The sequence below is a fragment of the Pseudophryne corroboree genome, chromosome 10 (genome assembly GCF_028390025.1).
Source record: "Pseudophryne corroboree isolate aPseCor3 chromosome 10, aPseCor3.hap2, whole genome shotgun sequence".
Lineage (NCBI taxonomy): Eukaryota > Metazoa > Chordata > Amphibia > Anura > Myobatrachidae > Pseudophryne > Pseudophryne corroboree.
Genome location: NC_086453.1, coordinates 201517263 through 201541123, shown reverse-complemented (window position 1 = coordinate 201541123; position 23861 = coordinate 201517263). Strand labels below are relative to the sequence as shown.

Below are 23861 nucleotides of genomic sequence, written 5' to 3'. Positions count from 1 at the left end.
AAACCCAGTTAACAGTATGATAACAGAGGAGCCTCTGAAAGATGGCTCCCTAAACAAAATAACCCGAAATAGTTAACAATAACTATGTACAAGTCTTGCAGATAATCCGCACTTGGGATGGGCGCCCAGCATCCACTACGGACTCCGAGAAATAGAATTATCGGTAAGTAAATTCTTATTTTCTCTATCGTCCTAAGTGGATGCTGGGGTTCCTGAAAGGACCATGGGGATTATACCAAAGCTCCCAAACGGGCGGGAGAGTGCGGATGACTCTGCAGCACCGAATGAGAGAACTCCAGGTCCTCTTTTGCCAGGGTATCAAATTTGTAAAATTTTACAAACGTGTTCTCCCCTGACCACGTAGCTGCTCGGCAGAGTTGTAATGCCGAGACCCCTCGGGCAGCCGCCCAGGATGAGCCCACCTTCCTTGTGGAATGGGCCTTAACAGAATTAGGCTGTGGTAGGCCTGCCACAGAATGTGCAAGTTGAATCGTGTTACAAATCCAACGAGCAATCGACTGCTTAGAAGCAGGTGCACCCAACTTGTTGGGTGCATACAGTATAAACAGCGAGTCAGATTTTCTGACTCCAACCGTCCTTGAAATGTATATCTTTAAGCTCTGACAACGTCCAACAACTTGGAGTCTTCCAAGTCGTTTGTAGCCGCAGGCACTACAATAGGCTGGTTCAGGTGAAACGCTGACACCACCTTCGGGAGAAAATGCGGACGCGTCCGCAGCTCTGCCCTATCTGAATGGAAAATTAAATAAGGACTTTTATAAGATAAAGCCGCCAGTTCTGATACTCTCCTGGCCGAAGCCAGGGCCAGTAACATAGTCACTTTCCATGTGAGATATTTCAAATCCACCTTCTTAAGTGGTTCAAACCAATGGGATTTGAGGAAATCTAAAACTACATTTAGATCCCACGGTGCCACCGGAGGCACCACAGGAGGCTGTATATGCAGTACTCCTTTGACAAAAGTCTGGACCTCAGGAACTGAGGCCAATTCTTTTTGGAAGAATATAGACAGGGCCGAAATTTGAACCTTAATAGATCCCAATTTGAGACCCATAGACAATCCTGATTGCAGGAAATGTAGGAAACGACCCAGTTGAAATTCCTCCGTCGGAGCATTCCGACCCTCGCACCATGCCACATATTTCCGCCAAATGCGGTGATAATGCTTTTCGGTGACTTCTTTCCTTGCCTTAATCAAGGTAGGAATGACTTCTTCAGGAATGCCTTTTTCTTTTAGAATCTGGCGTTCAACCGCCATGCCGTCAAACGCAGCCGCGGTAAGTCTTGAAAAAGACAAGGACCCTGCTGAGGCAGGTCCCTTCTCAGAGGTAGAGGCCACGGATCGTCCGTGACCATCTCTTGAAGTTCCGGGTACCAAGTCCTTCTTGGCCAATCCGGAGCCACTAGTATCGTTCTTACTCCTCTTTGCCGTATAATCCTCAATACCTTTGGTATGAGAGGCAGAGGAGGAAACACATATACCGACTGGTACACCCAAGGTGTTACCAGCGCATCCACAGCTATTGCCTGCGGATCTCTTGACCTGGCGCAATACCTGTCCAGTTTTTTGTTGAGGCGAGACGCCATCATGTCCACCATTGGTTTTTCCCAACGGTTTATTATCATGAGGAAAACTTCTGAATGAAGTCCCCACTCTCCCGGGTGAAGATCGTGTCTGCTGAGGAAGTCTGCTTCCCAGTTGTCCACGTCCGGGATGAATACTGCTGACAATGCTATCACGTGATTCTCCGCCCAGCGAAGGATCCTGGCAGCTTCTGCCATTGCACTCCTGCTTCTTGTGCCGCCCTGTCTGTTTACATGGGCGACTGCCGTGATGTTGTCCGACTGGATCAACACCGGTCTTCCTTGAAGCAGAGGTTCCGCCTGGTTTAGAGCATTGTAGATTGCTCTTAGTTCCAGAATGTTTATGTGAAGAGACTTTTCCAGGCTCGTCCACACTCCCTGGAAGTTTCTTCCCTGTGTGACTGCTCCCCAGCCTCTCAGGCTGGCGTCCGTGGTCACCAGGATCCAATCCTGTATGCCGAATCTGCGGCCCTCCAGTAGATGAGCCTCCTGCAACCACCACAGAAGAGATACCCTTGTCCTTGGAGACAGGGTTATCCGCTGATGCATCTGAAGATGCGATCCGGACCATTCGTCCAGCAAATCTCCCTGAAAATGTTTTGCGTGAGATCTGCCGAATGGAATCGCTTCGTAAGAAGCCACCATTTTTCCCAGGCCTCCTGTGCATTAATGCACTGATACTTGGCCTGGTTTTAGGAGGTTTCTGACTAGGTCGGATAACTCCCTGGCTTTCCCCTCCAGGAGAAATACCTTTTTCTGGACTATGCCCAGAATCATTCCTGGGAACAGCAGACGTATCATCGGAAAACACAGCTGCGATTTTTGGAATATTTAGAATCCACTCGTGCTATCGTAGAACTACTTTAGATAGTTCTTTTCCGACCTCCAACTGTTCTCTGGAACTTGCCCCTTTCAGGATATCGTCCAAGTAAGGGATAATTAAGATGCCCTTTTCTTTGAAGAGAGTCATCTTTTCGGCCATTACCTTGGTAAAGGCCCGGGGTGCCGTGGATAATTCAACGGCAACTTTTGAAACTGATATTGACAGTTCTGTATCACGAACCCGATGTACCCTTGTTGAGAAGGGCAAATTTGGACATGGAGGTAATCCTTGATGTCCAGGGACACCATATAGTCCCCTTCTTTCCGGTTCGCTATCACTGCTCTGAGTGACTCCATCTTGATTTGAACCTTTATGTAAGTGTTCAAAGATTTCAGATTTAGACTATGTCTCACCAAGCCGTCTGGCTTCAGTACCACCATATAGTGTGGAAGACTAATACCCTTTTCCTTGTTGTAGGAGGGGTACTTTGATTATCACCTGCTGGAAATACAGCTTGTGAATTTTTCCCAATACTGCCTCCCTGTTGGAGGGAGCCGTTGGTAACGCAGACTTCAGGAACCTGCGAGGAAAAGATGTCTCGACTCTCCAATCTGTACCCCTGGGATAATACTAGTACGATCCAGGGGTCAACTTGCGAGTGATCCCACTGCGCGTTGAGACTCTTGAGACTACACCCCCACCTAACCTGAGTCCGCTTACACGGCCCCAGCGTCATGCTGGGGACTTGGCAGACGCGGTGGAAGGCTTCCTTTCCTGGGAAGGAGCTGTCTGCTGCAGTCTACTTCCCTTTCCTCTATGTCTGGGCAGATATGACTGGCCTTTTGCCCGCTTGCCCTCATGGGAACGGAAGGATTGAGGCTGAAAAGACGGTGTCTGTTTCTGCTGAGATGTAACTTGGGGTAAAAAGGTTGGATTTCCAGCTGTTGCCGAGACCCCCAGGTCCGTTGGACCGACCCCAAATAACTCTTTCCCTTTATACGGCCATACTTCCATGTGTCGTATGGGATATGTATCACCTGACCACTGTCGTGTCCATGACATCTTCTGGGAGATATGGATCACGCACTTATTTTGATGCCAGAGTGCACATATCCCTCTGTGCATCTCGCATACATAAATATATAATGCATCCTATTAAATGCTCTATATCAATCAAATATTTTCAGTCAGGGAAACCGACCAAGCCAACCCAGCACTGCATCTCCAGGCTGATGGCGATCGCTGGTCGCAGTATAACCACCTTATGTGTGTATATACTTTTTAGGATATTTTTCCAGCTGCCTATCAGCTGGCTCCTTGAGGGCGGCCGTATCTGGCGACGGTAACGCCACTTGATAAGCGTGTGAGCGCCTTATTCATTCCCAACGCGCCCTAACTTCTGGCGGGAAAGGGTATAACGCCAATATTTGCTATCGGGGTACACCCACGCATCATCACACACTTTATTTTATTTTATCTGATTCAGGAAAAACTACAGGTAGTTTTTTCACTCCCACATAATACCCTTTTTTGTGGTACTTGTAGTATCAGAAATATGTAACACCTCCTTCATTGCCCTTAACGTGTGGCCCTAATAAGGAATACGTTTGTTTATTCACCGTCGACACTGGATTCAGTGTCGGTGTCTGTGTCTGTGTCGACCGACTGAGGTAAATGGGCGTTATTAAAAACCCCTGACGGTGTTTCTGAGACGCCTGGACCGGTACTAATTGTTTGTCGGCCGTCTCATGTCGTCAACCGACCTTGCAGCGTGTTGACATTCTCACGTAATTCCCTAAATAAGCCATCCATACCGGTGTCGACTCCCTAGAGAGTGACATCACCATCATAGGCAATTTCTCCGCCTCCTCCAACATCGTCCTCATACATGTCGACACACACGTACCGACACACAGCACACACACCGGGAATGCTCTGACAGAGGACAGGACCCCACTAGCCCTTTGGAGAGACAGAGGGAGAGTTTGCCAGCACACACCAAAAAAACGCTATAATTACATAGGGACAACCTTATATAAGTGTTTCTCCCTTATAGCATCTTTAATATATTTATGTCGCCAATTTAGTGCCCCCCCTCTCTGTTTAAACCCTGTTTCTGTAGTGCAGTGCAGGGGAGAGCCTGGGAGCCTTCTCTCCAGCCTTTCTGTGAGAGAAAATGGCGCTGTGTGCTGAGGAGATAGGCCCCGCCCCTTTTTCGGCGGGCTCGTCTCCCGCTATTTATTGTATTTAGGCAGGGGTTAAATATCTCCATATAGCCTCTGGGGGCTATATGTGAGGTATTTTTAGCCTTATATAGGTTTACATTTGCCTCCCAGGGCGCCCCCCCCCAGCGCCCTGCACCCTCAGTGACTGCCGTGTGAAGTGTGCTGAGAGGAAAATGGCGCACAGCTGCAGTGCTGTGCGCTACCTTTAGAAGACTGCAGGAGTCTTCAGCCGCCGATTCTGGACCTCTTCTTGCTTCAGCATCTGCGAGGGGGCCGGCGGCGAGGCTCCGGTGACCATCCAGGCTGTACCTGTGATCGTCCCTCTGGAGCTTCATGTCCAGTAGCCAAGAAGCCAATCCATCCTGCACGCAGGTGAGTTCACTTCTTCTCCCCTCTGTCCCTCGTTGCAGTGATCCTGTTGCCAGCAGGAATCACTGTAAAATAAAAAACCTAAGCTAAACTTCTCTAAGCAGCTCTTTATGAGAGCCACCTAGAATTGCACCCTTCTCGGCCGGGCACAAAAATCTAACTGGAGTCTGGAGGAGGGTCATAGGGGGAGGAGCCAGTGCACACCACCTGACCTGTAAAAGCTTTACTTTTTGTGCCCTGTCTCCTGCGGAGCCGCTATTCCCCATGGTCCTTTCAGGAACCCCAGCATCCACTTAGGACGATAGAGAAAGTCTATTAAATAAACCTGATGACTGATTCATAACTTCCTCATTACCATCCTATCCCTACCTGTGAATCACAATGTAAAATACTCCTGTGTGATTGAGTGGCAGGAACCAGCTCTAATGCCATGGATAGAGCAGTTAGGCCAAACAAAAGTCTGACTACGCCAGTCACGCACGGAAAACATGCAGACAATTCACTAATTCTGCACATCATTTTATACTGCTTGGAATAGTCTTGTTGAACCTATGCTTTCCTGGTATTAAGCTAATAAAACAAAGAAGGCTTGAGATTAGAGCATTTAAAAGGAAAACGTCTCCTGTAAATACAAAATAACAAATCGTTGCAGGGGGCGTTCAATAAAATAAAATCTATATTCTATCTGCACCAGTGGCGGAATCTGTGAGTGGTGGGCCTAGGTGCAAAAATGTAACTTGGACCTACCGCCTCCACTGAATCCCAAGTTCGCAATATGCCGACGCTGGGATCCCAGCGTTTAGATGCCCAGAAGAGGGGGGGTGAGCATAATGAAGCCCCTTGCGGGCTCGCTGCACTTGCCCCAGGTTCTATTCCCATTCTATGGGTGTCGTGGACACCAACAAGTGCGAATAGTCCTTGTTAGTCGGCATGCCGGTTGTCGGGATTGTGAGGGGATAGGATGTAGTCGCTGGTCTCCTGAACACCAGTCACATAACTACATCCCTATGCCACACGTCAATGGATGACAAGGAGAGGCAGAGGGTGACAGTGTAAAGCAGAGGGAGGCAGCGGTTAACACAGAGAGGCAGAGGGAGACAATGGAAGGAAAGGGGAGGCAGTGTGTAACAGGGGTACAAGTACAATGTCCTGCATGGTGCAGAGCACAGGGAGCATGTACCTTGGTGGGGACAAGAACACAGCGGTCTCAGGGGGTCATTCAGAGGTGATCGCATGCTGCAACTTTTTGCAGCCCGTGCAATCAGATGTATTTTAGCTAAGGAAGTGTGCAGGGGCGCAGGGCAAAAAAAGTTTTGTGTAGTTTCTGAATAGCTCTGTACTTACTCAGCCACTACGATCACTTCAGCCTGTCAGGTTCCGGAATGGACGTCAGACACCCGCCCTGCAAACGCCTCGACACGCATGCGTTATCTTCACCACTCCCAGAAAACGGTCAGGTGACACCCAGATTTGCCTGCCTGATGTCAATCTTCTTGCACTTGCCGCTGCGATCGCTTCCTTCGCTGTTCTTGGTGCTGCCTGGCAACAGCCGTCGCCGGGCAATGACCCGCATAGCCGCCCGCGCGCATGCAGCGTGCGAATGGGTCAAAATGACCCCCTCTGCTCTGTCTGTGACAGGGGCCCCACCCCTTGTGCTTTCTTCAGTTTGGCATTCAGTCAGGCAGACTCTGGCGGTGCCAGTTACACTGGTTGTGAGCTGCCTTTAATTCAGCGGTGAGTCAGAATAAATGTACATCTGTCTGTTAATTAGAAGCAGTAAGCGGCTGTAATTATCAGCGCTGATAGGTGGCAGGACTCCTATATCAGTCCTGCAGACACAAGGTCAGCCCTGCCTCCCTAAGGTAAGGGGCACAGCGTTCAGGTAGTGGGGCCCACTCTGCTCTCTGCACTGGAACATTCATCTAACATTGCTCAAAATGGTCTGTGGTGGGACCAGGGTATAGCTCGTTGCTGGACTGGACAGCAGTGGGCCCCTTAGTCCTCAGGGCCCCCCGCTGCAATGCACCTGCTGCACCAATCAATGGTAGTTTCGCCTCTGATCTGTACTACTGCTCCCATGCTACATTCCTCTTTGCTCTTACCACCTTTGTCACCAGCTGAGTGTGTTACTGTTCCTACCCATGAACTTCAAAAAATAAATGGAGCGAGCAAGCTGATAAGTGTCAGTGGTGTGGGACAATTAGACCTAATGTCAAAAGTAATGTAGCCACAGAAAAACCATCAGGTAAATTTACTAAGATAGGAGTTCTATTTAAGAATGGATGTTGCCCATAGCAACCAATCAGATTCTACTACTCATTTATCTAGAACCTTCTAGAAGATAATAACTGGAATCTGGTTGGTTGCTATGGACAACATCCCATCTTAAATAGAACTCCCATCTTAGTAAATTTACACCACAGTACATACATCAGCAGATACACAAAAACAGAGAGCGACACTAGCATCTTCACCAGTGGTTCTCAAGTACCTATAACAGGTCATGTTTTCAGGATTCTGTCTGTGGAAACAGGTGGTATGATTACTGGTGCAGTAAAATAGATTAACTCACTGAGCTTGATAAAAAAAAAAAATCCAGAAAACATGACCTGTTAGGAGTACTTCTTGAGAAATGGACTTTGGCCACCGCTGCTGTAGATAACCAGTGACTCTTGAGCCGCATGAGGCTCTTTCTTTATTTAAATGTGGCTCCCAACACTCTAAATCATGTGACCACAAAAGATACAGAAACTGCTACACTCCAGCCAGACATGCAGCAGCACTACAGGGACTGAAAATGTAAGGAGCCAGATACTAGAGGTGAGACACCCACTGACAAATAGAGAACACATTAGGGGCTGCAGCAATGGCACGACTTGGTGGGGGAACTTTAGTGACACGAGGGTGGGCTAGAGTGACACAAGGCGGAGCTGGCTGGAGTGACATAGGAGGGTGGTAGCAGGAGTGACACATGGGAGAGCTGGCTGGAGTGACACAGGAGGGTGCTGGAAGTAGTGAGACATGGGAAAGCTGGCTGGAGTGACATAGGAGGGTGGTAGCAGGACTGACACATGGGAGAGCTGGCTGGAGTGACATGGGGGGTGCTGGCAGGACTGACATAGGAGGATGCTAGCAAGAGTGTCACATGGGGAGCTGGCTGGAGTGACATAGGAGGGTGCTAGCAGGAGTGACACATGGGGGAACTTAAGTTTATTATGTGAATCTGGCTTTTTTTAATTATTTTATGTGAAAGTGGCTTTTTCAATGGATCTGACTTTAAAATGTTTTATTTTATGTCGTTCTAGGGTTTTCAATGTATTTTATACCAGGAGCGTGGTCTAGTAGGCACAAGGCCACATTCCATTTTTGCATGTGCGCCTTCGGTTTGATGTCGGCTCTTTGACCTAACAAGGTTTTTTGGCTCTTTGTCACTGACTGGTTGGCCGCCCCTGATCTACAGCAACTGTCCTACCTACACAGAAACTATTTAATACCTGGCTTCAACTACAGTTATATGAGTGTGTTATTGTGAAATAAGTGTAGGGGGCATATGGGCTTCTTTAGGGTGAGTCAGAGCTCCCACTCAGAGAAGAATGTCTACATGGAGGGCAAGGCCGTTGGCAGTACTGACATTACAGCTGGAGAGGACACACAGCTGGGCTGCTTATATTTGCCTTTATTGGGACATACAGTATAAACACATTCTCCGTACACGTCATTATATTTATATTTTTCATCTAGGTAGATGTATCCATCCTTTCTTCCCTGGATGGATGATACATAATTGCATGTTCATAATTCTCTCCTGGCTGCTTAGTAATGGTAAATATACGTACCACTGTGACGAGCAAACGCTCTCTGGCAGCACACGTGAGCAGAGATAAGTAACTGGTAATTAAAGATGTACTCACCTCTCAGTTATTAGCTTTCCACACTCACTGCTCACCCAACCAGTATTTCTGGCTGCTCCGAGGCAACACCAAGCCTAACAACTGTGCGAGCCCTACTGAGTCTCCCCAGCCACACAAGCTGCCTGCCGTAAACTGTCAACACACATTTAACTACCAACATCAGCTACCAGCACTGGGCAGCGCCATGACACCGGAGACCAACGTCAGAGGACCACTTTACCCCGGAACTAGGGACTGCAGACTATCCAATCAGGAGGTGAGGACGTAAAATGGGCGTGGTCTCTATATCACTGCATTGGTTGACTACGATGGTCAAGCGAGCAAGAGAGATATGACTGGATAACAGGTGTAGTGCCGTGTGGTGGGCGGGGCACAGCTGGTAATTAGGGCTTTATGTGGCGAGGGGACCGGCGGTGACTGTGTGTGTGCTGTGCAGGTGGCAGTAGCAGGTGAGGTTTCGGAGACTGGTGAGCAGGTGAGCTGCTGCTGGCTGTATCATTTTACGGTGTATGCTGGTATTTGTAGTCTCACAAGAGCTGGCAAGTAACAAGTGTGATATTAACTGGTTATGGAAATCTAGAATCTTTGCCCATCAGTTTGGAAGTAAAGTATTTCCTTGTAATTACATTCGTATATTCTACCTAACTCATTACAGCATAAGTGTCTGGGAAATAAGATACTTCTATTGTACATAGTATTATTAGGTTATACTAATGCAATCATACTAGTCCTGAGTGTTCCAGCGTCAGCAGCAGTCAGTGAATGGGGGGGAACATATGGTGATAACATTACATATAGCAGCACATTAGGGTTGTACTGTGATCGGCCAAGTAAGCACTGTGACTACCAGAGGTAGCAAAACAAAGATGCAGGTGTGACAGGGCTGTGACTGGAGAGCTGCTTCTCTGGATTGTAGATTTGGTTCATAGGGAGTGTCCTCTGTTCCAGTCCTGTATTGTCACATTGTTGTGTCCAGAAATCTGTATTACTTGACAGTGTGGCGACCTTTAGACTTAACAGCAAGTAATATTTTCCTATTTCCAAGTGTGCGAAACGCAGTGGAGATTCCAATGATCTGTTATTGGCTTTCTGGCAGTAATATCTTATCCTGTGTATTTAATCTATTGTGGGAAGTGTTAGTGCTGTCATTCAGAAAATGACTATTTGGAGAATTTATTTACTCAGACAAGTGGACATTTGAAATCCTGTACTTCTTTGTTAAATACCTGCTTTCCGATCTGGCTATTTCTGACACTGTGTGTTGTGTGGGTACAGCTGTGATGCTAATCTTCTTGGTATAGACCAGTTTCAACTGATCTGATATGGTAGTGCAAATTATGAAGATAACAATTAGTTTTATGTGTTTGCTTTCCATGATTGGTGTCTCTCACTGCCATCACTCATTCTTCACTGACAACTCTCTTTTTCTGTATACAGTGCGCTTATTTATATACTACTGGTCCAGTTTTAGAACACCCCCATTTTTCCTGTTTTCAAATGTAAGCAATTCAAGTTCAGCGAATAACCATATACAGTAGTACAATGGTAAGAGATAACCTGCAAGAGGTTGAGCAAAAACTGAAAAACAAAGTCAATTTCACAGTAATAAAAAAGGGATCATTTACTAATCAGCGTCTTGTAAAAGCTTGTTTGTTTAAGCCCAGCATTTAAAGGGCAATGCTTTTAGTAGCAAAACGCCAAATGTTTTGCTATTAAAGGCATTACCCTTTTACATTTTGGCCTAACATGCCAGGAAGCAGTGGCATTTACCAGTTGCAGTGTGGTAAATAAACCCCTGAGACCATTGGCGGAACTTGTGCATGATGGGGCCCATGTGCAAAAATATAATTTGGGCCCCCTACGCCCCAGTTCAAAATATGCCACACAGCAGTGGTGACTACGGAAGGCAAGGGGAGGCAGAGCGTGACAGCGGAATGCAGAGCGTGACAGGAGGAGTTTGACAGGGGGAGACAGTGGGTGACAGAGGTACAAGTACAATATCTTGTGTGGTGTGAAGAACGGAGGGCATGTACTTTGGTGGGGGGCAGGAACACCGCGGCCTCTGCTCTGTCTGTGACAGGGGCCCCCACCCCTTGTGCTTTCCTCAGCTTGGCACTCAGACTCTGGCAGTGCCAGTTACACTGATTGTGAGCTTCCTATAATTCACAGACCGCAGTGAAGCAGAAAAAATGTACATCTGTCTGATAATTAGAAGCAGTACGTGGCCGTCATCAGCAGCACTGATAGGTGGCAGGACTCCTCTATTAATCCGGCACACACAAGGTCAGCCCTGCTTCCCTAAGGTAAGGGGCAGGTCCTTCAGGCAGTGGGGCCCACCCTGTTTTCTGCACTGGGCCATTCATCCAGCATTGCTCAAAATGGTCTCCGGAGGAGGTGGGGCGATAACTCCTTGCAGTCTGGGCAGCAGTGGGCTCCTTAGTCCTCAAGGGCCCCGGTGCAATGCACCTGCTACACCAGTGGTAGTTCCGCCACTGCTTGTGACATGGAAGAGGTGGTGTGATGGTCGCTAACTCAGGCTCTTTTGCTGGATACCAAGCCAGCGACTGCTTTTGAGGAAAATAAGACAACAGCATGCTTCATATCATGGAATGCCAGCCCAGTCTACAGGGTTAAGCTTATTAAGCTGGTTTGGGATGAACAGGACAGAAGGGAGAAGGCAGAGAAACCCATTTTGTGGGAACTTCTGCAACAGTGTTAGGAAGAACATCTCGGAACAAAATTTGATTTCCCATTGTAGAATTAATGGCAGGATTGTGTTCGGCGTTATATCGGCGCAAAAGTTGGCTACTTTGATAAGTCAAATGTTTTGCTTAAGTTTAGTTAAACATAACTTTTCTTTCATTTCCAATTGTTTTTTTGTTCTATGCTTTGGTTCTGAGTACATTGAGACATTACACTGTGGCTTACATGTCAGTATAATGAGTGTGTTCTAAACTTTTGAGTAGTCACCAATATTCAGGACTGTCTTAACAGCTTTGTAGGCACTGGGCAAAGCAATGCACTGGGGTCCCTATCCATCCATTCATGGGAATAAATGAAAAAATAAATCCTAACCTACCCCTCCTGCAGTTCCGCGCCTTTTCTCCACATGCTTCCATAAAGTGAATGGCTGTCAGCACTCTGATTTGTGGATCGCACCAGCCATCCACAAATCACCATGCGGATGCAGGCTGGCAGGCAGGTAAAGAATGCTGCCTGCCTGCTCTGATTGTATGCAATTCACAATCAGAGCAGCAGGCAGCATTCTCTCCTACCTGCCTCTCAAGAAGCTCTGCAGGTACCAGCCCGGGGGCAGATGTCCTCCTGCCCCTTCTCAAAGACCCCTTGAATCATTGGGCTCTGGGCAGCGGCCCGGTGTGCCTATTTATTAAAATGGTTCTGCCATTATTTAAACACAGTTGCTCCATCTAGATATGTTGCTAGTGTGGTAGCTATATAAATAAAGAAATATAAACTGTCCTTATAAGGGTGTGTACACACGGTGAGATATTTTCTTTTGATTTTGATCATATAGTCAAAATCTCAAGAAAAGTTAGTGCAGATCGCAAGGTGAAAGTCAGCTTGCGATCCCGATTCGATCCCGATGCGCAGTCCCGCCAGGTCGGCATTGCAGGAAAAGATAGACTGTGCAGGCAAGTCAATCCTTGCTAGATCGGATCGGTGTACTATCTAGTTCATCTCATAGACCCTACACACTGGCCGATCCGCCGCCGAGTTGCCCGACGGTGGATACGGGCGACGCGGCGGGGGGGGGCAGTGACGGGGAGAGTGAAGTTACTTCACTCCCCCCGTCACACGGCTCCATAGAACTGCAGGCAAATATGGACGAGATCATCCATATTGGCCTGCATGTACAGCCGACGGGACACCAGCGATGAGCGAGCGCGGGGCCGCGCATCGTTCATCGCTGGAGCCTCCACACTGCACGATATGAACGTTATCTTGTTCATTAATGAACGAGATCGTTCATATCGTGCAGTCATGTCGGCCAGTGTGTAGGGCCCATCACATGTCAATAACATCTCACATAAGCCAAAATCTCACATAAGCCAAAATCGTAAGCACAATAGTCCATATCTCAAGAAAAGTTAGTCAAAATCTGTGGTGCTGGGCTCCGGGGAGTTCAAGGGAAATCGTCCATAGCAAGGATCTCACCGTGTGTACACACCCTTAGGATACCCCCATTGTAATGCCATATACATACACTAACACAATATCTGTATCTTAAATTAAATCTCTATTTTCCAAGAGGGATTTAATGACATTGGGAATTGATTTACTAGCAGAGCTCCTCCCTTTCATTTCAGTAGCCTATTAATATCAGTGGGGTCAAATGAATGGTAATAAATAGGCAAATATCTGCTGACTGCATTCTCAGGTATTCTGCCTGGTCAACAAGTATTGTCTGGGGTTTTGAAATCCACTTTTTCCATATCTTTGTGAAGGGGACAGAGCAGGTTTTCATTGCTCCAGTGCAGTGCTAATATCATTTTACTCAGTCCTGTAAATGTGTGTTTAGAACAATGAGATGGTTGACTTCCCATGAACTGTTAGGAGAGGACTTCCAGGATGCAGCTAGCTGGCTTAGTGGGTTTTGCATTGTGATACGCTGTACAAACATAAGCACTTTAAGCTGACATTTGATCAGGTGAAGACGTGTTTGTACCTTAGAGGCTCAGACGGACTTCCCTGGACAGGTACAGTGTAAAGACACCAGCTTTGAACCACAATGACTTATTAGAGCCTTTACTAAAGTAGGATCACAATTCTTAAGCTCGGTACACACTATATGATTTGTCGCCCATTCCCACATACCGGAGTGACATATCGGGTACATCGTCTAGTGTCTACACATAATATGCACACTCCCGCGGGTGGCTAGCGACATCAGACTGCAGCATGTCGCGTGGCTCCCCCATCGGACCCAACATCGGCAAGTGTATATGCACTTGCTGCATGCCGGGTCCCATCGCCCATCGGATCAGCTGTGTACACGCATCACGTAGTGTGTATCCAGCTTTAGAATTATTAAGAGGAAGCTTATATTTGCCATTAAAAAAAAAAATCTTTACTTTGGTCATGTAGTCCTTCTATTTAAACATCATTGGCTAACTGACTGTATTTAAAATATTTGCAATTGGTAGGAATGGAACAGATCCACTTATTGAGGTATATTTTGTCAACAAACTGAATGTCAACATTTTCAGAGGTCAATAGTCGACATGTTGAGCATAGGTTTTTCCATTCATTATTACCCTGAGCCTAACCCTAACCGCATCCTATCCTGAATCTATCCCTAACATTGGGTGCCGACATTCTCACTCTCAACATTCATATCTTGCCAACATTCTGAATGTCAACAAACTGACTATATCCCAGTCCACATTCCATTACAACTTACAAAGGATTTAAAAATGATCAGGAATACTGTGAAAATGCAGTTATAGGTAAGGAATACATAAGTTCTAGTTACTGAGGTGGATAAAGAGATGGTTATACTTCTACAGTTCTAATGGCAATTGGGAAAGAATAACATCACCCTTTCAAGTACTCCAACCACATTATCACCTGTTTCTTTCCATTTCTATCATAAAATAAATCTATACCACTAATTACAAGTTGCATTGTTAGGAATTTGTTGTCACCGTTATGTATTCAACTTCCGTCTATAAACTTTCCTTTGTCGCTGACATTTGTGCTCCTCTGCCCCCTGTAATTGTTGTCAGGGTCACTAACCCTCCTACCCTGGTGTCATGCCTGAGGCTGATCACTGCTGGTCTCATTCCTGTTCAACATCAGTAGTCCTGCTCAAGGTATTGCTTTTCATGAAGAGCTATGGTTGATCTGCAAGTACATGCAAGACAGGAGATGTTAGTGCTTCACTTCTGTCCATTCTTCAGTAGAACTTAAGCAGTGTCCACAAAGCCAATTCAAGTTTTAGCTAAACAGTGGGTTTGTTACATTGCATGTGGCTTTTAGTGAGCAGAGGACAATGTCTGGTGAGGTTTTGTGGATGTAAATGTATACATTAGGATGCTATACAATACCTCAGCTGTGCCAGACTAATTGTCTTCCCTAACACAGGTAACCTGAAGAAGTCAAGAAGCATAACATGTCCACTGCAGAAGAAAAATTCTCCCTCCGGGAGGTCTTGGACAGCTTCAAGTGTTGCTTAGTAGATGATGACCAAGATGTTCTTGTAGAGCAATATCTAAATGGATGGAAGGGATTGGTTAGGTGAGTTACATTTATATGATGTAGTTTGTGGAGTGGTTTACTGCCAGGATACCATACAGTCCAGCGTTCTTTCCCATAATTGTAATAACTGGAATTATTAGTGGCTATCTCAACTCTGTCCTGGTAGCTGAGATGGAATCCTATATTTCTCTAACGTCCTAGTGGATGCTGGGAACTCCGAAAGGACCATGGGGAATAGCTGCTCCGCAGGAGACTGGGCACAACTAAAAGAAAGCTTTTAGACTACCTGGTGTGCACTGGCTCCTCCCACTATGACCCTCCTCCAAGCCTCAGTTAGATTTCTGTGCCCGGCCGAGCTGGATGCACACTAGGGGCTCTCCTGAGCTCCTAGAAAGAAAGTTTATTTTAGGTTTTTTATTTTACAGTGAGACCTGCTGGCAACAGGCTCACTGCAGCGAGGGACTAAGGGGAGAAGAAGCGAACCTACCTGCTTGCAGCTAGCTTGGGCTTCTTGGGCTACTGGACACCATTAGCTCCAGAGGGATCGACCGCATGGAACTGGCCTTGATGTTCGTTCCCGGAGCCGCGCCGCCGTCCCCCTTACAGAGCCAGAAGCAAGAAGAGGTCCGGAAAATCGGCGGCAGAAGACATCAGTCTTCACCAAGGTAGAGCACAGCACTGCAGCTGTGCGCCATTGCTCCTCATGCACACTTCACACTCCGGTCACTGAGGGTGCAGGGTGCTGGGGGGGGGGGCGCCCTGAGCAGCAATAAAAACACCTTGGCTGGCAAATATATCACAATATATAGCCCCAGAGGCTATATATGTGATAAATACCCCTGCCAGAATCCATAAAAAAGCGGGAGAAAAGTCTGCGGAAAAAGGGGCGGAGCTATCTCCTTCAGCACACTGGCGCCATTTTCTCTTCACAGTGCAGCTGGAAGACAGCTCCCCAGGCTCTCCCCTGTAGTTTGCAGGCTCAAAGGGTTAAAAAGAGAGGGGGGGCAGTACATTTAGGCGCAATATTGTATATACAAGCAGCTATTGGGAAAAATTCACTCAATATAGTGTTAATCCCTAAATTATATAGCGCTCTGGTGTGTGCTGGCATACTCTCTCTCTGTCTCCCCAAAGGGCTGTGTGGGGTCCTGTCCTCAGTCAGAGCATTCCCTGTGTGTGTGCGGTGTGTCGGTACGCCTGTGTCGACACGTTTGATGAGGAGGCTTATGTGATGGCAGAGCAGATGCCAATAAATGTGATGTCGCCCCCTGTAGGGCCGACACCAGAGTGGATGGATAGGTGGAAGGTATAAACCGACAGTGTCAACTCCTTACATAAAAGGCTGGATGACGTAACAGCTATGGGACAGCCGGCTTCTCAGCCCGCGCCTGCCCAGGCGTCTCAAAGGCCATCAGGGGCTCAAAAACGCCCGCTCCCTCAGATGGCAGACACAGATGTCGACACGGAGTCTGACTCCAGTGTCGACGAGGTTGAGACATATACACAATCCACTAGGAACATCCGTTACATGATCCCGGCAATAAAAAATGTGTTACACATTTCTGACATTAACCCAAGTACCACTAAAAAAGGGTTTTATGTTTGGGGAGAAAAAGCAGGCAGTGTTTTGTTCCCCCATCAAATGAGTGAATGAAGTGTGAAAAAGCGTGGGTTCCCCCGATAAGAAACTGGTAATTTCTAAAAAGTTACTGATGGCGTACCCTTTCCCGCCAGAGGATAAGTTACGCTGGGAGATTTCCCCTAGGGTGGATAAGGCGCTCACACGTTTGTCAAAAAAGGTGGCACTGCCGTCTTAGGATACGGCCACTTTGTAGGTACCTGCTGATAAAAAGCAGGAGGCTATCCTGAAGTCTGTATTTACACACTCGGGTACTAGACTGAGACCTGCAGATAGTGCTGCTGCAGCGTGGTCTGTAACCCTGTCAAACAGGGATACTATTTTGCGAACATAAGACGTCGTCTTATATATGAGGGATGCACAGAGGGATATTTTGCCGGCTGGCATCCAGAATTAATGCAATGTCCATTCTGTCAGGAGGGTATTAGAGACCCGACACTGGACAGGTGATGCTGACTTTAAAAGGCAAATAGAGCCTTATAAGGGTGAGGAATTGTTTGGGGATGGTCTCTGGGACCTCGTATCCACAGCAACAGCTGGGAAGAAACATTTTTACCTCAGGTTTCCTCACAGCCTAAGAAAGCACTGTATTATCAGGTACAGTCCTTTCGGCTTCAGAAAAGCAAGCGGGTCAAAGGCGCTTCCTTTCTGCACAGAGACGGGGGAAGAGGGAAAAAGCTGCACCAGTCAGCCAGTTCCCAGAATCAAAATTCTTCCCCCGCTTCCTCTGAGTCCACCGCATGACGCGGGGGCTCCACAGGCGTAGCCAGGTACGGTGGGGGGCCGCCTCAAAAATTTCAGCGATCAGTGGGCTCGCTCACAGGTGGATCCCTGGATCCTTCAAGTAGTATCTCAGGGGTACAAGCTGGAATTCGAGGCGTCTCCCCCCCCCGCCGTTTCCTCAAATCTGCCTTGCCGACAACTCCCTCAGGCAGGGAGGCTGTGTTAGAGGCAATTCACAAGCTGTATTCCCAGCAGGTGATAGTCAAGGTGCCCCTACTTCAACAAGGACGGGGTTACTATTCCACACTGTTTGTGGTACCGAAACCGGACGGTTCGGTGAGACCCATTTTAAATTTGAAATCCTTGAACACATACATAAAAAAATTCAAGTTCAAGATGGAATCGCTCAGGGCGGTTATTGCAAGCCTGGAGGAGGGGGATTACATGGTATCCCTGGACATCAAGGATGCTTATTTACATGTCCCCATTTACCATCCTCACCAGGAGTACCTCAGATTTGGGGTACAGGTTTACCATTACCAATTCCAAACACTGCCGTTTGGACTGTCCACGGCACCGAGGGTCTTTACCAAGGTAATGGCAGAAATGATGATACTCCTTCGAAAAAAGGGAGTTTTAATTATCCCGTACTTGGACGATCTCCTTATAAAGGCGAGGTCCAAGGAGCAGTTGTTGGTCGGAGTAGCACTATCTCGGGAAGTGCTACAACAGCACGGATGGATTCTATACATTCCAAAGTCACAGCTGGTTCCTACCACACGCCTACTGTTCCTGGGGATGGTTCTGGACACAGAACAGAAAAAAGTTTCTCCCGCAGGAGAAAGCCAAGGAGCTGTCATCTCTAGTCAGAGACCTCCTGAAACCAAAACAGGTATCTGTGCATCACTGCACACGAGTCCTGGGAAAAATGGTAGCTTCCTACGAAGCAAAATTCCATTCGGCAGGTTCCATGCAAGAACCTTTCAGTGGGACCTCTTGGACAAGTGGTCGGGATCGCATCTTCAGATGCATCGGCTGATACCCTGGTCCTTGGAGACAGGGTTATCTCTACTGTGGTGGCTGCAGAGTGCTCATCTTCAAGAGGGCCACAGATTCGGCATACAGGACTGGGTCCTGGTAACCACGGATGCCAGCCTTCGTGGCTGGGGGGCAGTCACACAGGGAAGAAATTTCCAAGGACTTTGGTCAAGTCAGGAGTCGTCCCTACATAAATATTCTGGAACTGAGGGCCATTTACAATGCCCTAAGTCTGCTTCAAAACCAGCCGGTACTGATCCAATCAGACAACATCACAGCAGTCGCCCATGTAAATCGACAGGGCGACACAAGAAGCAGGATGGCGATGGCAGAAGCCACAAGGATTCTCCGATGGGCGGAAAATCACGTCTTAGCACTGTCAGCAGTGTTCATTCCGGGAGTGGACAACTGGAAAGCAGACTTCCTCAGCAGACGCGACCTACACCCGGGAGAGTGGGGACTTCATCCAGAAGTCTTCCAACTGTTGGTAAACCGTTGGGAAAGGCCACAGGTGGACACGATGGCGTCCCGCCTAAACAAAAAACTAGATATTGCGCCAGGTCAAGGGACCCTCAGGCAATAGCTGTGGACGCTCTAGTGACACCGTGGGTGTACCAGTCGGTTTATGTATTCCCTCCTCATACCAAAGGTACTGAGAATAATAAGAAAACGAGGAGTAAGAACGATACTCGTGGTTCCAGATGGGCCAAGAAGAGCTTGGTACCCAGAACTTCAAGAAATGATATCAGAGGACCCATGGCCTCTACCGCTCAGACAGGATCTGCTACAGCAGGGGCCCTGTCTGTTCCAAGACTTACCGCGGCTGCGTTGGACGGCATGGCGGTTGAATTCCGGATCCTAAAGGAAAAGGGCATTCCGGAGGAAGTCATTCCTAAGCTGATAAAAGCCAGGAAAGAAGTAACCGCAAACCATTATCACCGTATTTGGCGAAAATATGTTGCGTGGTGTGAGGCCAGGAAGGCCCCAACAGAGGAATTTCAGCTGGGTCGTTTTCTGCACTTCCTACAGTCAGGAGTGACTATGGGCCTAAACTTGGGTTCCATTAAGGTCCAGATTTCGGCTCTGTCGATTTTTCTTCCAGAAAGAACTGGCTTCACTGCCTGGAGTTCAGACATTTGTAAAGCGAGTGCTACATATTCAGCCCCCCTTTTGTGCCTCCTGTGGCACCTTGGGATCTCAACGTGGTGTTGAGTTTCTTAAAATCACATTGGTTTGAGCCACTTAAAACTGTGGATTTGAAATATCTCACATGGAAAGTGGTCATGTTATTGGCCTTGGCTTCGGCCAGGCGTGTGTCAGAATTGGCGGCTTTGTCATGTAAAAGCCCTTATCTGATTTTCCATATGGATAGGGCAGAATTGAGGACTCGTCCCCAGTTTCTCCCTAAGGTGGTATCAGCTTTTCACTTGAACCAACCTATTGTAGTGCCTGCGGCTACTAGGGACTTGGAAGATTCCAAGTTACTGGACGTAGTCAGGGCCTTAAAAATTTATATTTCCAGGACGGCTGGAGTCAGGAAAATTGACTCGCTTTTTATCCTGTAGGCACCCATCAAAATAGGTGCTCCTGCTTCTAAGCAGACTATTGCTCGCTGAATTTCTAGCACAATTCAGCTGGAGCATTCTGCGGCTGGATTGCCGCATCCTAAATCAGTAACGGCCCATTCCACGAGGAAAGTGGGCTCATCTTGGGCGGCTGCCCGAGGGGTCTCGGCTTTACAACTTTGCAGAGCTGCAACTTGGTCAGGGGCAAACTCGTTTGCTAAATTCTACAAATTTGATACCCTGGCTGAGGAGGACCTTGAGTTCTCTCATTCGGTGCTGCAGAGTCATCCGCACTCTCCCGCCCGTTTGGGAGCTTTGGTATAATCCCCATGGTCCTTTCGGAGTTCCCAGCATCCACTAGGACGTTAGAGAAAATAAGATTTTACTCACCGGTAAATCTATTTCTCGTAGTCCGTAGTGGATGCTGGGCGCCCATCCCAAGTGCGGATTGTCTGCAATACTTGTATATAGTTATTGCCTAACTAAAGGGTTATTGTTGAGCCATCTGTTGAGAGGCTCAGTTATATTTCATACTGTTAACTGGGTATCATATCACGAGTTATACGGTGTGATTGGTGTGGCTGGTATGAGTCTTACCCGGGATTCAAAATCCCTCCTTATTGTGTCAGCTCTTCCGGGCACAGTATCCTAACTGAGGCTTGGAGGAGGGTCATAGTGGGAGGAGCCAGTGCACACCAGGTAGTCTAAAAGCTTTCTTTTAGTTGTGCCCAGTCTCCTGCGGAGCCGCTATTCCCCATGGTCCTTTCGGAGTTCCCAGCATCCACTACGGACTACGAGAAATGGATTTACCGGTGAGTAAAATCTTATTTTAAGATTTTTTAAATGCAAATATTAAGATAAACCATTCCATACTAATGCCCAGATTTATCAAGCCTTGGAGAGTGATAAATGGCTTGGTGATAAAGTACCAGCCAACCAGCTGCTGTCATTTTTCAAACCCAGCCTTTAACATGGCAGTTAGGAGCTAATTGGCTGGTACTTTATCACTGTGCTATTTATCACTCTCCAAGGCTTAATAAATGGGCACCTAAGGGGAGTATTTATCAAGGCTTTGGGAGAGATAAAATTGTGAGAGATAAAGTACCAACCATCTCCTAAATGTCATTTTTCAAACACAGCCTGTAAAATGTAAGGTAGAAGATGATTGGCTAGCACTTTATCTCTCACAGTTTTATGACTTTGAGCTTTGATAAGTACCCCCCTAAATTTTTGAGGACTTATTTTTAAAACTGTATACTTCTTCATCAAGGGTCATTTATTAATTCTGATGCATGAGGTTATAACTAAAATTTTACTCTACAAAGTACTATAACACAAAGCAAACAAATATATAATTTGGGTTTGTGTATGATACACTTGCATCATGCTGCCTCCCCAAAATTTGCTACCTGAGACAGATGCCTCTGTAAGCTATTTTCCATAGGTCCGGCCCAGCCTTCCCCCACTTGCAGCCTGCCCACAAGCCACTCTATGTAAGTATAGTGGGCCTGCCCCACATGCCTCTCTCACCTCCACCCATCACTGTCGCTAATGTTCCATCCCTCAACTCTAGCTGTCCCTCATCTCTCCGTAGCTCCAATAGCCCTGTCACTATGTCAGGTCAAGACTCCCTCCTTCCTCTCTCCACATATCCAGCAGCCCTGTCACTGACTCTGGCCAAACCCACCCCACTTCCCTCTCTCTGCAGTTCCAGCAGCCCTGTCACGGAGCCTGGTCAAGCCTGTCTCACCTCCAGCAGTCCGGTCAATCAGTCTGGCCAAATCTGCCCCTCCTTTCCTTTTTGACTTTTAGGTCTATTCATGAAGCAGTGAAAAGAGTGGAAAAATGAGCCAGTGGAGAAGTTTCCCATTGCAACCAATCAGCTGCTATGTATACTTTTATAGAATGCACTTGATAAATGTTACTTCAAAGCTGATTGGTTGCCATGGGCAACTTCTCCACTGGCCCACCTCTTCACTGCTTCATGAATAGACCCCTTTATAACGATAACATCTGTCCTGAAGCAATATATCGGTGTAGAACAGAACGAAAAGAGTGGTCAATAGAAGGAGATAAATATAGGTAAACACAAATAAAACTAGAGCTAGTGAAAGGGGAATGGGGATAGTGAGGTAATTGATTGGACAGGAGGAGAGAGACAAAAAGAGATGGGAAATATGGGACATACATGTAGATGCAGGGCAGAGAGGAGAAGGCTGACAGAAAAGATGTTAGTCAGAGAGGCAAGGCAAAACCAATAATGAGGAAAGAAAGGCGCAGAAACAGTAGTGAAAAGTTGAAAGGGGGAAGATGGGGGGAAAATGGGGTAGATGGCCGATTATAAGGGAAGAAGGGAGAAATAGGGGGAAAAATTCTGCACAATAGCTCGAGACCCAGCAAATGGCTGGATCCAGAATACTAGTGTATGTATCAGAATAAATGCATGTATTCCGTTAGACTTCTACCAAAAATGTTATGAATCTGACAAGTTAATTTACATCTCAGACTTTGATATTACTCAAATATTTTGCACTTCGTTTTACTTTTAGAAAAATGTAATTTTGAATTAACATTGATATTTTTCTTACACATTAACATACTGTATATTATATATTCTTTAAATTAGGTTTATGAACAGCCTCGGGACCATCTTTTCTTTTGTTTCCAAAGATGCTGTAAATAAAATTCAAATAATGGAAAACTATTTAAGCAAGGAAAATGGAGAGCGTTATCGGACCCTCCAATCCATGGTTGAGTATGAGCTCAGTGCCAACTTGGTGGACCTAGCGAAACGCGGCAGTCATCCAGAATCTGGCTGCCGTACAATACTGCGCTTACACCGCGCACTGCGCTGGCTCCAACTGTTTTTGGAGAAGTTAAGAACAAGTTCAGAGGACAGCAAGACCTCCACCTTGTGTACAGAGGCATACAACTCCTCTCTGGCCAACTACCACCCTTGGATCATACGTAAAACGGCGACTGTTGCCTTCCTCGCACTTCCGTCTCGTAACACTTTCTTTGAAGTGATGAACATTGGTACAACAGAAGAGGTGGTAGACCTGCTTGGTGATGCCATGCCATATGTATCCAACGTTTATGATTTTACACAAGAACTGTATTCTCAACATAACCTTCTAGATTTACCTTGAATGGTGCTGACGTGGCTTCAGTATACTACATATCTGTTCTATGGTCTTCCTGGTGAGAGCTATCAAATGGACGTATCATACTGTAGATTGATTTTGTTTGCCTCTATCAAAGGTTTCAGGCATTAACATAACCGACTGTAATTATGTAAAGTACTTTAAACTACTAAGTAGAATTTATTTGTGAAATTATAAAATTTGACTGTTTTACTGGTACTGTACACTGTTCCTAATCATTTCTTAAGCCATCTATGTTGCGGCACTATGGTGGAATGGAAAAATAATTGAACAAAGGAACCAAGTAACTGAGGAGTTTTCTGTGTACTGATAATGTCAATTATTATCTTTAAACATAAAGCTATACACTATTACCGTGGAGCCGCTAGACCACGTGCACGAGCTACGCACTCTGTACGCTATTTGCGTACAGAGTCCCGCACGTGGTGCGCACTTGGCGTTCACACGCTGCGCTGGGTGTACGGAATACACACAGCGGGCGCACACTCAGTAGATAACCTTTAAACCTTGTCAATAAAACACAGTAAGAATATACTTATACTCTAAACCACAGGTTCTCAAACTCGGTCCTCAGGACCCC

General features: G+C 46.8%; 2 protein-coding genes across 5 annotated transcripts in view; one reads left to right on the top strand and one right to left on the bottom strand.

The window, feature by feature from the left end:
* INTS11 (integrator complex subunit 11) overlaps positions 1-9180 on the bottom strand; it is a 143116-nt gene extending 133936 nt beyond the window's left edge. For both annotated transcript variants that reach the window (XM_063943029.1, XM_063943030.1), the window contains exon 1: positions 8934-9180. The gene's annotated coding sequence lies outside the window, so the exon portion shown is untranslated. The remainder of the gene's footprint in view (positions 1-8933) is intronic.
* Positions 9181-9233: 53 nt separating this feature from the next.
* On the top strand, positions 9234-23479 carry CPTP (ceramide-1-phosphate transfer protein). 3 transcript variants are annotated; one of them, XM_063943033.1, is made up of 3 exons: positions 9234-9279; positions 15039-15191; positions 22744-23479. In XM_063943033.1, the coding sequence occupies exons 2-3, from the start codon at positions 15067-15069 to the stop codon at positions 23264-23266; spliced, it is 648 nt and encodes a 215-aa protein (XP_063799103.1). In that variant the 5' UTR covers positions 9234-9279; positions 15039-15066; the 3' UTR covers positions 23267-23479. The 3 variants fall into 3 exon arrangements, with proteins under 3 accessions (XP_063799103.1, XP_063799102.1, XP_063799101.1); XM_063943032.1 differs by lacking the exon at positions 9234-9279 and adding an exon at positions 9286-9382; XM_063943031.1 differs by lacking the exon at positions 9234-9279 and adding an exon at positions 9303-9408.
* The last annotated feature ends 382 nt before the right edge of the window (positions 23480-23861 follow it).